General features: G+C 35.9%; 1 protein-coding gene across 7 annotated transcripts in view; it reads left to right on the top strand.

Moving 5' to 3' along the window:
• The first annotated feature begins 3,424 nt into the window (after positions 1-3,424).
• Positions 3,425-18,540, top strand: part of SCAF8 (SR-related CTD associated factor 8) — a 61,688-nt gene continuing 46,572 nt past the window's right edge. For 5 of the 7 annotated variants that reach the window (XR_004158902.1, XR_004158903.1, XR_004158904.1 and 2 more), the window contains exons 1-8: positions 3,425-3,508; positions 5,306-5,350; positions 6,120-6,281; positions 6,734-6,890; positions 8,567-8,697; positions 11,344-11,520; positions 16,214-16,293; positions 16,687-16,804. Coding sequence is in view for 4 of the 7 variants with exons in the window: in XM_031552466.1 (XP_031408326.1) it covers positions 3,470-3,508; positions 5,306-5,350; positions 6,120-6,281; positions 6,734-6,890; positions 8,567-8,697; positions 11,344-11,520; positions 16,214-16,293; positions 16,687-16,804 (909 nt within the window). In the remaining 3 variants the exon portion in view is untranslated. Of the gene's footprint in view, positions 3,509-5,305; positions 5,351-6,119; positions 6,282-6,733; positions 6,891-8,566; positions 8,698-11,049; positions 11,179-11,343; positions 11,521-16,213; positions 16,294-16,686; positions 16,805-18,540 lie in introns of those variants that run through there. The other 2 variants (XM_031552468.1, XM_010707225.3) reach the window with 2 other exon arrangements.

The raw sequence follows: 18,540 nt of genomic DNA on the forward strand, positions 1-18,540 counted from the left end.
GTAGGTGTTCAGGAAGGTATTTGTGCACATTCAACTTTCTGTATTGAGAAGTGTGTGGTTTTGGCCGCTACTCAGTGAACGTCTGTATGGGAACTGCTGATCACGGCCTGAACCTTTGATTGACCACCTTTATTATCTTCTAAGTAGGATTATCACGATGAAGAGATAATAAATGAAAAATGCTCACCAAATGCTGTAGGCTTGTAATAAACTCCACAAGGAGCAATCTCCAGGAAGAGATCTTTCTTCAGTGGCAGTCAGCTCTTAAATGGGGTCTGGGAGAGGTGGAGCCAGGCTTCACCCCTTCCAGTAGCACAGGAGAATTGCCTTCACCTGTGCTCCCAGGGCTGACTCATTGCTCGCCTCAGGTGGTCAATCAGAGGTTCAGGCCGTGATTCAGCAGTTCCCATACAATATCTATGTTTCGTGTGGGTAAATTCTTTACAATGCAATAAAAACCAAATAAAAAGTACATTTTAATGAATGTTACATTTCTTAATTTTATAAGTGATTTATTTTTGTCAAAAATGTTGCATTAAGTGTTGCAAAATTGCAAATAGTATCTCACACAGGGCCCTCATCGTCCCTTGCAGCGTTCCAGATGCTGCTCCTTCACAGTTCTTTTGCTGTGCACTGATGGGCCTAAATCACTGTCTTGCCAAGTGAATGTTATCTTCAAAGTAAAATGTTTATTGAAAATTAAAGCTTCCTAAATCCTTATAAGGATAAATAATTAGAAGAATTATTTTGTCTTGGCTTCTTCCAAGTACTGAATTTAGGATCTGTATTTTCCTTTCAGCATCTGTGAAAGCCTGCAACAGGTATATCCGTTGTCCAAAAAGTCTCTCTGTAGAGAATTATGTTCTTAATTCTGCTGTTTCTTTTGGTTCATTCTTTTCATGACAGATAATTTGAAATAGAAAACATAAAGCTAAATATGGCTTTCTGCTACCTGGAGTAGAATAATGGGATGCTATAATAGCATCCCATATTCTCCTGTTGTTTCTGGGCATATCCTAGATGTATGCTACTGAGACACCTGACTGCACAGCCGCTGCTTCAGATTCAATTGTTGCAGTTCCATGCTTCTCAGCACAGTGTTGTAGCTTTCTTGTTGCTTTGAACTGCTCCATCCACTTTTTTATGGTGATTTCAAAGCTGATGGAATGATCAGGTGTGCTCCCAGCACATCTGTGTGAGTCAGCGGTTCTGCCTCCTTATAGCTGTTTCCATCTGTGGTCAAGAAGTTCCTATATTTTCCTACCTTTTCATGGTCAGTTTTTGGATTGGCAAGGTGGCTTCCTGAATTTCAGCCTGATTTCAATCTTGCATATGTGTAGATTACTCTTGTTGTTAGCGTTTTTTGAGCTATGAGTTTGCTGACTGGGAATATGCAAAGTGAAGCATACTGCATGAAAGTAAGCAAAATGTTTCTGACATTCCCCAGAAATACTTTAGCTGTAGTGGCATTTATCAAGCCAGGCTGTTACACAGGATGAAAATGACCTGCACTATCACCAGTGTGTAACCGAAGCATAAATGAAAGTTGAGCACTGAAGCATGAGTGTAAAACAGAGAAGAAACCAATTGTGGAGATTTTGGTTCCCTTCCCATTGGTTAAGAGCATTCATGTATTTGAATTTTGAAAGGCTATTGCTTTTTTTGTTGTTGTTTTGGTTTGTTGTTTTTTTTTTTCTTTTTGTAAGAAGCACAGAAGTAATTGAGAACATAACAAGAGGTAGTCATGTTTGTTTTAGAAGTGGATGTCTAAATGTGAACTGATTTTAATTTCACAGTTTTAATTAAAATTCCTACAGGCTGAAAAGACTGATATTTAGGCATGGGCAAAGCAATTTTTTTTCCAGTTCACCTTTTGACGAGTATGCAAGTTTTAGTTAAGACTATTTTTTAATAGATAAGAATAGAAGTTCTCTTGGGAACTTGTTAATTTCAAAGCAGTGAATTACTATAAGCAGTTCAGAGAGCGTGACTTAAATTTACAATTGTCTAATCCTTTCCACTGCGTGATCCTGTTTGCTCTTGCATGTTACTTTGCTAAATGTAAACCATTCTGAATTAGGTTTTCTTAGCTAACTGTTTGCCTAAGATTTAATGAATTGTAGGAAGCTGAAGAATTAAATATTTTGCAACACTTGGAGTGCATAGTAGGAGAAGTGAGTGGCCTTTTGACTTTGTTTCAGATGTTAACAATCTTAGGAATTGACTCCAATTTTTCTCATCTTAAAGAATGAAATAAAAATTTTCTGTGGATGGCCATTCTCATTATCAGTTCTACATTTTCAAGTTAACGTGCTTCTAAACGTGAATGTTTCTAACAAAAATACAGTGTAAGCTAAGTCGAGAACATCCTCAAGACTGGTTTGGCGTTTTGTATCTGGTCTTCTTGTGTGTGAAAGCAGCAAATACTGGATAGTATAGCGTCAGTTCACATCTCGGGTCAAGGGAGTAAAGAGCAGTGTTGTTTTCAAAGTAGCATGTTGTGAATAATCAGAGGTTTTCACAGCAAGTAAATAGCCTCAGATGTTGGATTCCTGACTCAATGTGAAGGAAGGAGTTTGCTTCTAATTGCCACCTCTTAGTTAGAGCTATGAAGTTAGTTCCTGTACAGTTCTCAGTATATAGCAAATTTCTGATGAATAAGTGTCATACTGAATTGCTTCTGGCAGTAGATGTACAAGCAAAAAAGAATAAGGCTATTACTGCATCGTTAGGGGAAAAAAAAATGTTGCGAAACAGCTTGTGTACTTTGCTTTGGTGCTTAGATATGAAGTTACAAAGCTGTTTTAAAATTGAGAACTCAGATGGAATTTGCTTAAATGTTTTTAATAATTAGTATCTATCTTTGAGTTAAAATGGTGAATAAAGTCTATAATTTTTTCCAGTCTGCTGTGTTAAGTGGCAAAAAGGCTACGTGTTCATTCTCACTGGGCTGAAAGTTTTTGTTTTATGGAAAATAAATAAGATTCAGCAGGCAAGCAATGATGCATGTAATAAGCATTTGGTTAAGTATCTGTACGTTTTCATGAGGGTCATCAAGTGCACTATTATTTTTTTTGCGCTAGAAAGGAAATCATAATGAGAGCTGTCACATTTGCATATTGTATGTTTCCTTTGTAACTTCACCTATGGATGTCTGCTGTATTTAATGCTAATAACACTAGGTGTGCATTGGCCATTGCAAGGAAGAATCTGCTGTCTTTTAAGCTTTTTGATTGTTAGATTGTATTTCATTGGGCCTTTTATTTTTTTTTTTAAATGAGGATTTCTTTTCTGATCTGATATATATGTAAAATTAGATGAATATCAAAAGTGATATTTCTTTATGAAAAGATGCTGTGTTTTTATACTTTTTTAGAATTGTAGAATGTATTTCTGATCACTTCATTGTTGTTTTTTTCTGCAGTTGTACTCGCTGAACGATTACAAGCCACCCATTTCTAAAGCTAAAATGACACAGATCACCAAGGCAGCAATCAAGGCTATAAAGGTAAGGAACTGACTTACTACTTGTAATTTCCTTTCTATTTCTTACCTCTCACAAAATATCTGAATAGCTTATAGAACAGCAATTGTTTCCCCTTTATCGTGTGCACAGTTGCCAAATTATGATCAAGTGTGATCATAAGGGTTCCCAGGAACCCTAACTAAAGACTAATCTTGCCACAAAGTAGAATTTGTGCCAAGTAGCAGCAAAGTAACAGAAAACAGGGCTGAAAAATAATGGTGGAAAGAGTACACAGTACTAAGCATTAAAACAAACACTTGGTGAAAGCTGGAGAGTTGAATAAAAAGCACAGAATAAAAGCAAAAAAGACATGACGTGGTCTTTATGTCTGTGTGCCTCTGCAGGGAAAGTGGATACATTTTCATTTGGTGACATCTGCATTGGAGTTCTGCGTAACTCAGAGCAAATTGATGATAGAAGAATGGAGTTTATTATGCTTATTAAATAAGAGAAGTCTACATAAATTAGAGTGCATGTGTTGTTGCAGTGTTATGAAAATCTGTACTGAACTTTACCCAAACTAATAGTAAATCATAGAATCATAGAATTGCTCAGGTTGGAAAAGAACTTAAAGATCGTCAAGTCCAACTGCAACCTAACCATACTATCCTAACAACTCTGCTAAATGATACCAGAATCTCGGAAACCTTGAAATGGATAATGTTATATCTCTTTCAAGATTTTCATTATGTATTTTCACCCTTTAATAAACTGGACCTCAAAGACATTAACCTGCTAAAGTTTTAAAAGTTGTAATTTTCCAGTTTTTCCAATATTATCTTGTAGTTATCATTTCGGTACCTGAACTTCCAGCCTTGGGATATTTAATACAATAGTAGTATACCAAGAAATGAATGTAAGTTCAGTGAGTGGGAGTGATGTCTGGTATTTGGTCTGGCATCAAAAGGGCAGGTTTGTGGCCCTGCATGTGGCAGGGGGGTTGGAGATTCATGAGCCTTGAGGTCCCTTCCAACCCTGGCCGTTCTGTGATTCCGTGATGTGTTTTATCACATAGAAATTGACACTTCTGTAGTTCTTAGAACTACGGGCAGTATGCAGAGTGTATTGTATTCTAGAAATGCAATTGTTACTTTTTTGTTACCACTGCTTGCTACAGTCAAGGCAAAAGAGGATATAAAGTAACTGCTGCATTTTCTGACTCCCTTTGAGATGAGTGTTTTGGTGCATCTTAGGGGATATTGGGAAGTATCGATCAAGCTTTATGCTTATCATTTCAGTAACAAGGTTTAATTTTGTAGAGCATTTATTAAGATGATGTGGAGCTATTGCAATTATATGTGAAATTAAAAAAAAACCAACAACCAGTAACAGAAAAAAAACAAAGAACACAAAAGAAACCAACAGGACTGAAGGATAAGTAATCAGTAAATGTTTTAAAGGTTTTTCTATTTGTATATCGTGTATTTAGATTATTAAAGTTAACATTTGGAAAACAAAATAGAAAAGCTATTCTTAGTAATGTTGTGCTATCATCTGCAGTTAAGTGTGTTGAAAAAACAGTATAATTCTCAAGGAGCAGTTACCTTCACTTACTAGATAAGGACATGCTTCTAAAAAAGAATAAGAGCAATTAGCTTTTCCGGATGCTGTTAAATGTTATGAGGAAGGTAGCATATTTAGCTATGGATGTTGTGTTGCTGGTTGATCAACTGAAGTTTCTGATTGTTGTTTTATTGTCAATGCTGCATGACTTGTATATGACAAGTATATGCATCATAGAATTTTCTCCTCTATTGAAATCCTATCTTTGTTTTCTAGTTCTACAAGCATGTTGTGCAGAGTGTTGAGAAATTCATTCAAAAGGTAAGTCAGTAACAGATATTCTACATTATCACAGAGAAGAGCTTTCAGTGCTGTAGAGATTATTCACTACAGTTGAGTCTTAGGTATACAAATGAATTTCTGTTTTTACCCCACAATAGTGTATTTCAATTTCTGTTAGTAATCAGTAGATGATAACTGATGCTGAAAAACAAATACATTGTCCTCATTTTGTATTTATGTAACACTTTGATTTCAATGACTGCAGATACTGTGTTGGAACTACTTCTGTGTGTGTTCATTTAGTATTAATAGAGGCCTATGAACATCTTCCAGCAAAATAATTGAAAGTGATCTAATGAGTGATGGTTGCTTTTGCTTTTCTACCAGGTTTTCAGCACAGTTTTTAAAATTAAAGATGACCACTTAAGTTTAACTTTCGTCTAGTGTGAAACGTGGCATTTTTGTTTGCGCTTTATGCTGCTCTACATCTTTTAAAATAATGTGTCTTTAAAAAAGATTTGTTGTTCATGTGGTGATTTTTACTAGCTAGACTCTAAAGAGGTTTTTGATTTTGTTAGTGGTAGCAAATGAAATTCAAGCTATATGCATATTTGTAGAGTATATATAACTGTGACAGATTGAACATTAAGGGCTAGGTGTTTCTGTTTGAAATAGTTTTGTACTTCAGTAAAATTTATTGAATAGTGAACATTTTGAAAAATTAGATGGAGCTGTTTCTGTTTAGTCTGCCGGTAATGATTTGTGTTATTTTTGATGTATGAATATTATAAATTACTGTTATTTGTAGTGCAAACCAGAATACAAGGTGCCTGGTCTGTATGTCATTGACTCGATTGTGAGGCAGTCCCGGCATCAGTTTGGGCAAGAGAAGGATGTATTTGCTCCAAGATTCAGCAATAACATCATCAGCACTTTTCAGAACTTGTATCGTTGTCCTGGGGATGACAAGGTAAAACATTTAGTATAACTTGTTCTAATCAAAGCAATTTTAGTGTGTTTCCTTTAAAGAATAAAGATGTTGATCTTGTATTTTGCTTACTAGAGTGGACCTTATTGAGGGCTTCTCCTCACACATTTATATGTATTTCTTTAATTTTGGTTTTCTGAGCGCAGGGATGGGGGAAGATGCTTATAATTAGGCTACTTAGTAACTGTAAATTAATTATTTTTTTACTGAAGGTTGTATATTTTGTGTGTGTTATGTACAGCCTGTATATGTCAGCACAGATTCCTGGGTTAGACATCTTTGATGTAACTATTTCTAAGGTTCGTACCGTTTTGTAAACCCAAAGGTGCTTCAGTCTAAGCAGATTGGAATTGCTGGTTAAAACTTCAATAATTCATGATAACAAGAAATGTAATCATGACAAAGATCTTCTTTTATCCTTTTTATCATTTTAGAGTAAAATTGTCAGAGTGCTAAACTTATGGCAGAAAAATAACGTGTTCAAGAGTGAAATTATTCAGCCTCTCTTGGATATGGCAGCAGGAATTCCTCCACCAGTTGTGACCCCCGTCTTGCCCAGCACTACTGCTGCTATGAGCAACAATACACCAGGTAAACAACACCAGATTAAAATTGAATTAATTACATTCTATCGAAACCCTTCTGTCAGCTTTGGTTCCTTGGCTGTTAAAGTGCTGGAAACCCCTACCCCCCCCCCCAAAAAAAAACATCTCACTGGTTTCCTTTTGATAAATCCAATGAAATCCAGAAAGGAATGTATTATAGCCAGCATTCATATTAGGAAAATAGCAAAACTAAAACAAAGCCCATTATGCTTACTTTCCAACTATGTGTCTTAAATAATTTCATATTGAATAACAGTGCAGTAACACGTACTTTTACACCTTAAAGGCAAAAAAGAAGGTACTTGACCATTGAAAAGAGAACCCATCGGTATCTTTTTGCTATCTTTAGTACTGAACATGCTGATTAGACAATGTCAGACGGGGATCTTTTACTTTTGCTGATCAACAGGCAATGATTTTGAACTGAAGACCCCGCATCAATAAAACAAGCTGCATCTACTAACATACCTCCTTCTCTCCCTAGTTTGGAGTAAGAACCAAGTGGGCAAAATGCTGCTTACGGAGTACATCTAAAGTTACCTAACACACATTTTTATATATGCCTTGGTGGTCTTACTTATGTGAGTAGATGCTAGGGAGCTGGCTTTTCAACATTTTTCATTTTGTGGTGAATTTTTCCTTGAAGATTGGGATGTATGGGAAATTTTATTTATAAAATTATTTTTAGCACATATGGACCTGATTTTATTACTCACCTTTTGCTGATCCTTTGCTGAAAATCAGGAAGGTAGATGATCTTATTTTTCAACGGTGTCTATAAATATGCAGAAATTCCTATTCTGTGATATAACGCATCTTCTACCTCAGTGTTTTTTATTTTCATTTCATCACTTTAAAATGTTGAAATCACAGCTTTGCTGTAATGTCTTTTTTTTTATTTTGATGCAAATTTCCTGTTTAAGTGATAATCCGTTATGTTTTCACATATTCATCAGCATATCTCTATTTTCGAGCTAAAAGCTCAAAGGGTATTTGCAGGGATGAAGAGAGATTCTGGATTTAGGCAGGAAACCAACGATCAGATGATCACAAAGTTCCTCTCAAAGAAATATTAGGAGGAAAAAAAAAAGACTGATTAAATGGGCAATCTTAAAGAATCCAATTGCTGCGGGCTGGAAGTATAAAGTGTAAGCCCAGTAAATTTTGAATTAATTGATATTTCTGGATTGATTACTATTACCATTTGGTAGATATTGCTTCCACTGTGTGGTTTAGATTACTGTGTGTAACTGAATTGAGTTTCTTGACCTTCTTCTTGTATTTTACATTCATCAGTGCTATTGTTAGTGGTTCGCTTAGGTCAGTACTGGAAAGAGCTGTGAACTACACTTACACAGCAAAGCTGCTATTTGAAAACTGCTGATGTGAATCTGTTTTATTTCTTTGTGTTCTGTATGTGTGTCAGAAAAATAGTTCTGTTCATGTTAATGAAGTGTTTCCTAGTTCTCAGTAACTGGTTTTAGTGTCCTAGGAAGGTTAGAGTTGCTTTATAATTTGATTTCTTGCAGTCCAGAAGTCATTGCACTAGAAAATAAACAAGAATATTTGATTTATCATTTCTTTTGCAGCAGTTTCCCCTCTCCCCCAACACTTTCTAAGTCTATGTGTTAAAATATTTTGATTGGATTTTTTTTCTTTTAGGAACACCTGTGACTCCAGTTACTCCAGCCAATGTGGTGCAAAGTTTACCGGATCCTTGGGTATCTCAGATTGCTAATACAGATACGCTTGCTGCTGTTGCCCAGATTTTACAGAGTCCCCAAGGCCAACAGGTGAATATTCTGTAGGCAGTTACACTGTACACTGTTTGATACTCTGTGTCTTTAAGGTGTTGTTGAAGGAATGCAGCTTTCATGGAAATCTCATGTCCTGTTTTTTGTCCAGTATTCATATTAACTATCCCATGAGGTTATTCGTCACAAGTAAGTTCCAGGTAAACCAAAATTTCCTGTTACCTTATATAACCAGCATTCTTTGTTCCTTAAAAATATCCCAGAATGTGATTTCAGATAAGGTGGGCTATAATACATACAATTTCTTTTATATTTAGTATTGCAAATGACTAAATCCAAAGCAGCATTAAGTTTTCATGAATACAAGTATGAAATAGAATGCCGGTTTAAGCATATTTCTCTGCTGGATGCTCTGAAGAAGGTAAACATTGCACAGAATTATATAGTGGAAATGTTCTCATTCTGAAAGTGATTCTTTATATTTCAGACAGCTAAGTATGTTTTTATTTTTGCAGCATTCAAAAAAATCTCTGTTTAGAAGTGACTGGCTTTGTGTTCAGTTTCTAAATGCTTAACTCATTGATGTGGCTTGAAGCACAACATGTGATGAACTGCTTGCCCTTGTAGCCTGAAGCTGAGCGCAGACAGTCAGCTTTCTGTAAAAATGTTTCCATCCTCTGTCCATCTCTTCTTCGTGTTCTCCGAGTCACTCCACTCATCCCCCAAAGCTCCAAAATCCTTGATTTCATTCCAGGATAGTGTTTTGTGGGTGAGAATGCATGTAGATAAAATAAGAGTAAATATAGGAGAGAACAGAGTAACAAAGGTGTGAACAGCAAGAATATGCAGCTAGAATGGTGACCACTCAGGATTTTCCCACTCAAAAGCTTCCATCTTTGCTTCTTCAGTTTGATTCCTTCCTACTCAGAGCAGTGTACAGGGTGGACGTGCCATATTTGCCCATCTTTTGTGGAACAACCAAGAAGGAGGTGGGAAGCTTTTCAGCTTTATCTATTGCTGTAGTTAGTGAAACTCTTAGTAAAGTAAAACAGTAACTGAAGCATTTCCAGAGGATTCTGTACTTAAGGAAGTTATTTCATGTTATCAGAAGGTGACCTCAAAACAATCTTGAAATAGATGGAGCATTTCTGATGCGTTATGGTGAAGATGATATAATGAACTTACAGAGTTTCTAGTCAACCCTAGTAAAAAGGGAGCAATTGAAGTCTTAATATCTTACTGTTGAACCCCATGAGCAGGTGGAACAAGAACTTAAAGATAACTGGGCATTTATATCAGCAGAGTTTGAACTACCTGGATTTGCTCAACCCTTTTCCAGGGATAACCAAAGATTAGACTGTAAGGGTCTACCATGTGGAAGATTAAAAGACTTTTTCTAATTTTGAGATACTTCATGAGGACTTCTTTCCTTAAAGATTATACCTTTTCCTTTTTCATTAAGATATATTTGTATAGTTTAATGGATGCATCTCTGTTCAACAGATGAACAGATCTGTGCATGATGAAGTTAGCCTTTCATTTCCTTAATGAACAACTGCTTTAAAAAAAAAAAATCATAGTAAGTTGGGACAGGGGAAACATGACACACTGTAGACAATCGGATATTCTTTTTGGTACATTAGTTCTAAAAAGCCTTTATGGCAGATACATTATTTTACTTTGTTTTCCTTCTCTAGATTTGAAGGAGACAACTCATAGGGTATCCTAATAAACTCTGATAAAATCTTTGGGTCCACTCCGGAACATTCACTACAGTTCTGAGTGTTCCTCCTCTGATGATCGTAGTATTTTTTCCAGTATGATCCAGTTCTCTTCTGGATTGCAGAATGTGGTTCTTTAAAAACAAACAAACAAAAAATAAAAATTCTTTACCAATGCTTTTTTTTTTTAATTTGTAGAAGAGCAGATTCAGCCCTTGGTTGTACTGCTCTTTGCCATATTGGATGGAGGAGTTTGGGGTTATTACTGGGCAGCTGTTGTTCCGGAGCTGCAGCTTGTGGTTCTGCATTGCATTAACTGCTATAGGAGCATTTTATCCGAAGATAGAGCTATACATAATGCCAGTGCAGAAAGTTAAGTTATATTGCTAATTTTTGGTTAATTTGCTTCTCGTGATTTGGTTCACGTAGCATGGCAGTTGCATTCTTAATTGCAGTCTTGAGTTTTCAGCATGAGATTTTCCTCATGACTTACAGAAAGATACAAGCAGAAATTCTTAATATAGGCTTAAAGTGCATCTAGCAACAGTGCAGTTATTTGCTCTATGCAAGTGATATTACAGAATACAAATTTTCCTAATATAGATGGGTCCTCAGGAAGCTGAAGTAGGCTAACAGATTTTTTTCAGGTCAGAAGGAATCAAACTGGAGAAGCAGAAGAGAGGGAAACCTAGAAAACAGGAAATCCTGAGTGGTGACTGGTCATCATGCAACCTGTCAGAGCAAGTTAGGAGGAAGAAGCATCTGCATGTCTTTTCAGCCACTGAAAACAAATTGGCCTGTAAGTGGGAACATAATTTGCCATAAATGAAAACGGATTAAGATAAATTAATAGTCATAGGTTAGACAATACTACATTCATGAGGTTTTTTCCTAGTTGGAAGAGGAAAAGGCTGTTTTTAAAAATACATCTTGTTTAATGTAGCTGTTGTCTTTTCTCTTCTAGCTTCAGCAGTTGATACAGACGCTGCAGATACAGCAGCAGAAACCTCAGCCTTCACTACTTCAAGCCCTGGATGCTGGTCTTGTCGTTCAGTTACAGGCCCTAACTGCACAACTTACAGCTGCAGCTGCTGCTGCCAATACACTTAACCCGTTGGAACAGAGTGTCTCTTTTAATAAGGTAGAAGTAGAATAATAGAAATTTTTATTGTTAAAATACATATAAGTAAGAAAGCCATCTGTTGGATTTCACTGTATAGCTTTAGAGGTATTAAAAATACATAAATATGTGATAGTGCTCTATCTTGAAAATTAAAAAAAATGTCTGGGGAGAGTAGTATAAATTCATATACATAGCTTGAATGAGTTTAAGGCTAAATGGCATTTATATGAAGATGAATTTGATTTTAAAAAGTTAAGACATTGTTCTGTGTTTTTCTTAACTCTTTGAAGCACAGTGGTGAGGAGAATTGGGCATGTTTTGTGTTCTTCCCTACCTGTATTTATTATCTAATGCATGAAATGATTTCTTACAGAGCAGTGAAAGAGAAACACATAAAAATTTAAATACCTAGTTTTCCAAGAAGAGTAAAAGGAGATTGTGCTTGTTATTTTTTTGCATTATGAAGGCCAAGAAACCTTCTCACCCACAAAGTGAGGGTGAGTTAAGGAATAATAATTTTAGTTAAAGCTAGTCATGGGACATTTTTTAAAGGATATCAAAATGTAGAAACAAACAAAACCTTGAAGTGGAGAAAGTTGTGTGTGCTGCTGTATACGTGTCTCTTAAATATACTTAGATTAAAAAAAAAGAAGATAAAAAATGAATAGGGTTGAATGCCAGGGATCAATAACCATGCTGGCAATTGCTGTAGGTGTAGTAGTAGTAGTTAACATTGCTTCATAGTACTATATCAGTACTATGAACTAAAAAAAAAAAAAACCAAAAACTTCTCACAGATTAAAAAAAGTAGTAGGTGAAAATACTGTTAGAGATACCTTTCTGATACTTTTTTTTGTTTTGACACTTGTACAGTGAACAGCAATGCTAGATTGTTAACAGCTTTTGAGTATAGGTCATATAGTTGCTTAATCTCCGGGGCTCTAGTCTTTGTAAGAAAGTAAGTTATTAACAAATATACTTACAACAACAGGAATTACAAATCAACCTTGTTATAACAGCAAATAGAACTTCAGTATGTGAAAATTGTGTGTTGATAATTCTGTGTTAAAAGAAAATGAATAAGAACCAGTTAATATACATACATTGACTTCTGAAAAAGCCTACTTGAACAGAGTCCTTCATAAAGAGACTGGAAAGAAGGTAAATAAATTGATCAATTAAAATATGTCATGGGAGATACAAAATGTATAGTGAGTTATCTAGAGCAAGGAGACACAAAAATCTATTGTCTCAGATCTGTCTTACAAAGACAGAAGGACTGTAAGAAATTTGATGTGTATCAGGCAGCAAATGGTCAAAGTTGATCACTCCTATCTAGCATCACAGAATTAGAGAATGGTTAAGGTCCAAAGGGATTTCGGGAGGTCTTCTGGTCCATCCCCTGCTCAAGCAGGGGATCAGAGTGTCCAGGACCACATCCAGACAGATTTTGAAGATCTCCAAAGAGGCAACTGCACAGCCTCTTGGGGCAACCTGTACCGGTTGCTCTGCTGCCTACACTGTACAGAAGTGCTTCATGATGTTTAGACAGAACCTTCTGTAATCCAGTTTGTGACCAATTGTCTCTTGTTTACCTACATTTGGAAAGAATGAACTGAAGAAGTGATGCACCTTTTTGGTTTTCAGAATAGTTGAAAGCTACTTTATATAACATAATCAGAGTTTCTCTTTAGTGCTAAGCAAGAATTGTACCTTCTAGAAGGTATTTAAAAAAAAAAGAAAAATAGAGATTAGAGGAGGTCCCTAACAACTGGAAAAGTTGCATCCTTCAAAAGATCACCCAAGATAACTACAAACTGGTTAGCCTCGCTTAGCTCTGTGGAGCTAGTACTTCTGGAAGACAGTTCTGGGTGTGCAAGAGACAAAATGATTGGAAACAGCCAGCATTGATTTACCAAGGGCTAATCACGCCTGACTGACCTGGTTTCCTCTGATGATGGATTGACTGCTTTTGAGGATGAGAGGAGAATAGTGAATACAATTACTCTGACTTTAACACAGTATTTGACATCCTCTTGCACAATGTTTTGCGTTCTACTGAATATATTATAATCTCTTTAGGTGGACATCCAGATAGGTAGAACAATTATTTGCATAACTGGGCTCGAGTAGCAAATTAATTTACCTGTTGGTAAGTAGCAAGTGGTCTTGTTAGCGATAAGCCTGCAGAAATTTACTCTCAGGGATCTTGTCCTACATAGCATCTCTTGTAATGAACCTGAGGTATATGAACAAAGGATTAATGGAAATGGTCAACCCACCTTTATTCAGCAGTCACTAAACACACATCTGGAGTGTTGCATCCAGTTTTGGCCCCCCACCTGCACAAGAAAGACACTAGCAAGCTGGGGTGAGTTTAGTGGAGGACCACCAAATTGGGCAAGTGCTCCAGCCATAACCTCTGAGGGATCAGGCTGAATCAGTCCGGGACAAAGCTTAAGGGGAGAACAAACACCAGCCCAACAACACTTAGAGGAAACTGAGCAAGAAGAGAACTGGCTGACTGGCAGATCTCAGAGAATTGCAATCAGTGGTGCAGTCTGGTTGGAGGTCTGTAACTAGCAGTGTTCCCCAGGGATCAGTATTGGATCTGATCATGTTCAGTATCTTCATCAGTGATCTGGATGGTGGGATAGAGTCCACCCTCAGCAAGTTTGCTGATGACACAAAGCTGTGAGGAGTAGCTGATGTACCAGGAGGCTGTGTGGCCATTCAACAAGACCTGGACAGACTGGAGAGTTGGGCAGAGAGGTTCAACAAGGGCAAGTATAGAGTCTTGCATCAGGGGTGCACCAGGGGAGGAGTAATCACGTGCATCAGTACAGGTTAGGGACTGATCCGCTGAAGAGGACTCTGCAGAAAGGAACCTGGGTATCCTGGTGGACAGCAGGTTGGCTATGAGCCAGCAGTGTGCCCTTATGGCCAAGAAGGCCAGTGATATCCTGGAGTGCTTTAAAAAGGGTGTGACCGTCAGGTTGAGGGAGGTGATCCTCCCTGTCTTCTTCTTCAGAAGAATTTTATTTCCCTTGCAATAAAAAGCTTTTTTTCATGTCTTTTACAATTCCCGTTGCTTTTTCTGAATGTATTCTTAAGTAATTCGATTAATAGGTGTGGCATTCATAGAAGTTCTGGTTTTATACATGTTTATGTGTAATGGATTGATCCGAGGTATCCTAATATTTAGTATACTTAAATGTTTATCAGCTTTGGAAAGACAATTCTCCTCCAACTTAAAAATATTTAAATTCAAAAATTTCCCTTTAATATCTACTATTTTATATTTATTAAAGGCAAATTTGATCAGAAGTCATGCTACACGTTTGCCTCTATTGACTGGAATTTCTTTGATTTTGGCTTGTGGCAATATAAAATTTTTTTGTATCATGAGTTGTTGAGTTCATTGTCTGTGATTATTTATATTTAAATTGTACTTGCTCTGTTATTTTTCTTTCTACTTTGTAGTGGTGGAAGACATGATGATTAATTATATTTTAAAGAGGAGATTAGGTGCTTTTTAAAAATGCATATTTTGTTCAGAGATGCAGCGTTTTGCATGTTTTCAGTGAATATATTCTAACAAAGTAAAGCAATTTAAAAATAAAACAACCAGCTTGCTTTAAATGGGTCAGATACGTATGGTACATGTTACTCAGGATTTTCACATCTCACCCATAAACTCTCACAATTTCTTAACTGCAAGAGCGGTCAAACAGTGGAACAACCTTCTTAGGGAGATGCCTGTTGTTCCACTCCTGTCAGTGTTCAAGTGGTGTTTGGACAATGCCCTCACCTGTTTTCTCTTAGAGACAGTCCTACTTTCATTTGTATTAGATTATTTCACTGGGAAAAAGAGTCTCTTAATCAACTTATGCTTTATTCTTCATGGACTCCAGTAACTGGAAAGAAAAAAAGCATCCTGAAACAGAAGGGCTACTAAATCATAACGGTGGTTACTTCAGACTTTTTTTACCTTGGTATTTCCAAATGCCTCACCTGTGTTCCCATACTCTAGCTTTTTCTTCTGAAAGAACAATGTTTGAGAAGAAGTTAGGATGTCTTGAAGTACAGTAGTAACTCTGCTTTTTGGAAGAGTTTCAAGGTGAAAAGTTCTATGGACATGAATTTGATAGCACTGCTCTCTCAATGCATAGTTAAAGAAAAAAAAGACAGCCTGAGTAAGAAGTAACATTTGTTGCAATTTTTCATACTCCTTCTTTAAATCTTAAGAAAGTAAAATGCTACTGAACCCTAACCCTAATACTGTGATTTTCTGTGAGGTAATCAAGCTATAGATCTTCTCATGATATGAGCACGGTAGTTTGTTGATGGCCAAAGGATTGAATAGTTGGCTTCTTTGTGGAAACTTACTCTAAATAAAGGTACTATCACATAAAATTAATCTTTTTGTAAGCTTTTCTCCAAAATAGCTGTTATTTACTATGGAAAGCACATGTAGTTCTGCTTGGGACAGCAGGCAGAGCTCAAGAAGGCCAGAGCTGAGACTTGGGGTTTGATGCATTCAGGAGTTTGGTAGTGATACTAGTATGGCATTCAATTTTCAAGTGATTGCCAAACTATTTTTTTTTTAATTGAGGAATAAAAACATTTTTCTTTTGAAAACTAAATATACATAAAATATATATTTTATGAGGAGAACTCACTCAGTAAGACTTACTTTGCTTTCTCCTAGAAGCTGATGGACAGATTTGACTTTGGGGAAGAATCTGAACAAAATGAAGAGCCTAAAAAGGAAACTCCCACTTCCCAACTGTAAGATCAAGCTATGTTTCTTAAGGAAAATGCTAAAATTTGTGTGGCACTAATTGAACTTGAGGATTAAATAAAAAGGAAGATGTTTGTTTGAGAGCATAAGTAAACAAAAACAACATACAGAAAAAAGACGTTTTACTGAATGAAATGTATACATTTTTAAACATTTTATGTGTGTGCCAGTTTTTCTGACTTTATCTTGAAGTTAACACATTCTTTGCTTTGTTAGTTATATAACTGTCAATGGTGCAGTAGTGACGATAACAAATGTTGTTACATTGTCTGCATCGTTATTATTCTATATCTCTAATTAAACTTAAAACTCAAATGTGAAAGTCTCTTTATCAACCACTTGGAGAAAATATACTTATTTAAAAAATTCTTTCTTTTTAGGCCTTTAGTACCAGAATCTGTGAACAACTCACTTTTTCACCAACTAGCTGAACAATTGCAGCAACAAAATTTAGAACATCTCAGACAACAACTTCTGGAGCAACAGCAGCCTCAAAAGGTAAGAACTCCATCTTGTGGTTGTCATTTAGCAGAAACTTGCAGAGTAAATAAAATAAGGAGTAGAAAGTGCATCAAGCAGAAAAATAGAACCAAATGTGTGGGATATACGTTCTGCTTCTCTTTGGAAAGAGTACCCTTCGGCTGAGTTACAGACTGACTGTGCTTTGACTGTTCAGCTTGTTTTACTGGAAAAATAAAGTTGTTTTTTTTTCTTTTTCTGCTGTTGTGAAGGAGGAAATGAGCCCTGAAGTGAATATGCTACTGTCTGTGCAGAGAGAGCAGTGCACGAGCTGCTGCTACAGAACTACAAAAGGACAGAATACTAGATTGCACTGTAACTTAAATTTCCCCCTTCCAAGCTTTAAATCTTGACAGTAAACGTATTGTTCTACTAAAGAATCTGAACTAAAGAATAATGTCCAATGTTTCCTGTGAAGTTCTTAGTTAAGAATAGATGCTTGAGACATTGCAAGATTGCTTCTTGACTGTGTGAATTGAGTCTTTTCTACAACAAAGTAAATTGGCTTGTTTCTTCTGAGGTTATTCTGGGTTGAGTTGCTCTTCTCTCATTCTGATGTCAATTTCTGATTCAATTAGAAAATAAAAAGTTTATTCTGTCTCTATACTGGCCAGATATAAAGTGGATTTGCTATAGGGTATTTGAATCAGTTTATCAGTAAAATGGAAATTTCTATATTGAATGAAAATCAGTCTGTTGGGGATTTTATTTTAATGTGTGCAAAGGTGCAATCCTCAGCTTTCAATCAGAAATGTCTACAGGAGCTTTGAATTTGTGACTTGGAGTTTTTAATTCCATAGAAAAATATAAAGAAAGTTTTTGCTAGGTTTTTTTTGTTTGTTTTTGTTTTTTTTTACTTTGTTTTATTTAACAGTAGTAACAGGAAGTTTGTACAACATAGATACAGATTAAATATTTTTTGATGTAGATGTGTAATCTAGCAATTTCTGGCTTAAACTCTGTATAGATTGTACAGAAATATAACTCTGAAAGGTGAATCTGTTTCAGGAGCTTTTGATATGACTTATCTAAAAATAGCTAATAATACGTAATTTGAAATAAAAAACTAAATGGCCTACCTTATTGTAAAATAAACTATTAAAAAAAGTAGAATTGGACATTAAATTAGATTTCATTTATGAAATTAAGTTACATTACATATATGGGTATTGAGTTGATATGACTCATCCCCTATTATTTGATCTTCTATTCCAAATGGTTTTACAGAAATTGTTTCCCTTCAGGTCCACTCAGCTTCTTGATTACTTGATACATAGAATAAGTTTAACGTTCATGTTGATAGCAGCTAAAAGACACAAGCTTCTACTGGATCTGCTCAGGACTGACTGCAGTGTGTTACAAGGAATATTTTCTTAAATTCCATTCTTAAGAATCAGTGAAAAGGATTCAGGGAAAGAGGAAGAAAAATGAAACACAAACCAAAAGTATTAAACATCTAATTAGGAGCGGAGTGGGAGGAGGAGAAGATAGAAGAGAGACAGAAGGAGCAACAAGAAATGTAGGAACTGATACCAAGAAGCAGAGATTATATAGAAATAATTAAAGACATGGAAAATGAAGTAGATAACATTATTAGAAGACAAAAACATTAAATAATTGTAAAAACTAAGTTATCAAAGTTGTCAATCACTTTTCTGAATATTTTTATTTTATTTCCTATATTCCTTGCGTTTATTTTCTGTCTCTTAGGTATT

The sequence above is a fragment of the Meleagris gallopavo genome, chromosome 2, assembly GCF_000146605.3.
Source record: "Meleagris gallopavo isolate NT-WF06-2002-E0010 breed Aviagen turkey brand Nicholas breeding stock chromosome 2, Turkey_5.1, whole genome shotgun sequence".
Classification (NCBI taxonomy): domain Eukaryota; kingdom Metazoa; phylum Chordata; class Aves; order Galliformes; family Phasianidae; genus Meleagris; species Meleagris gallopavo.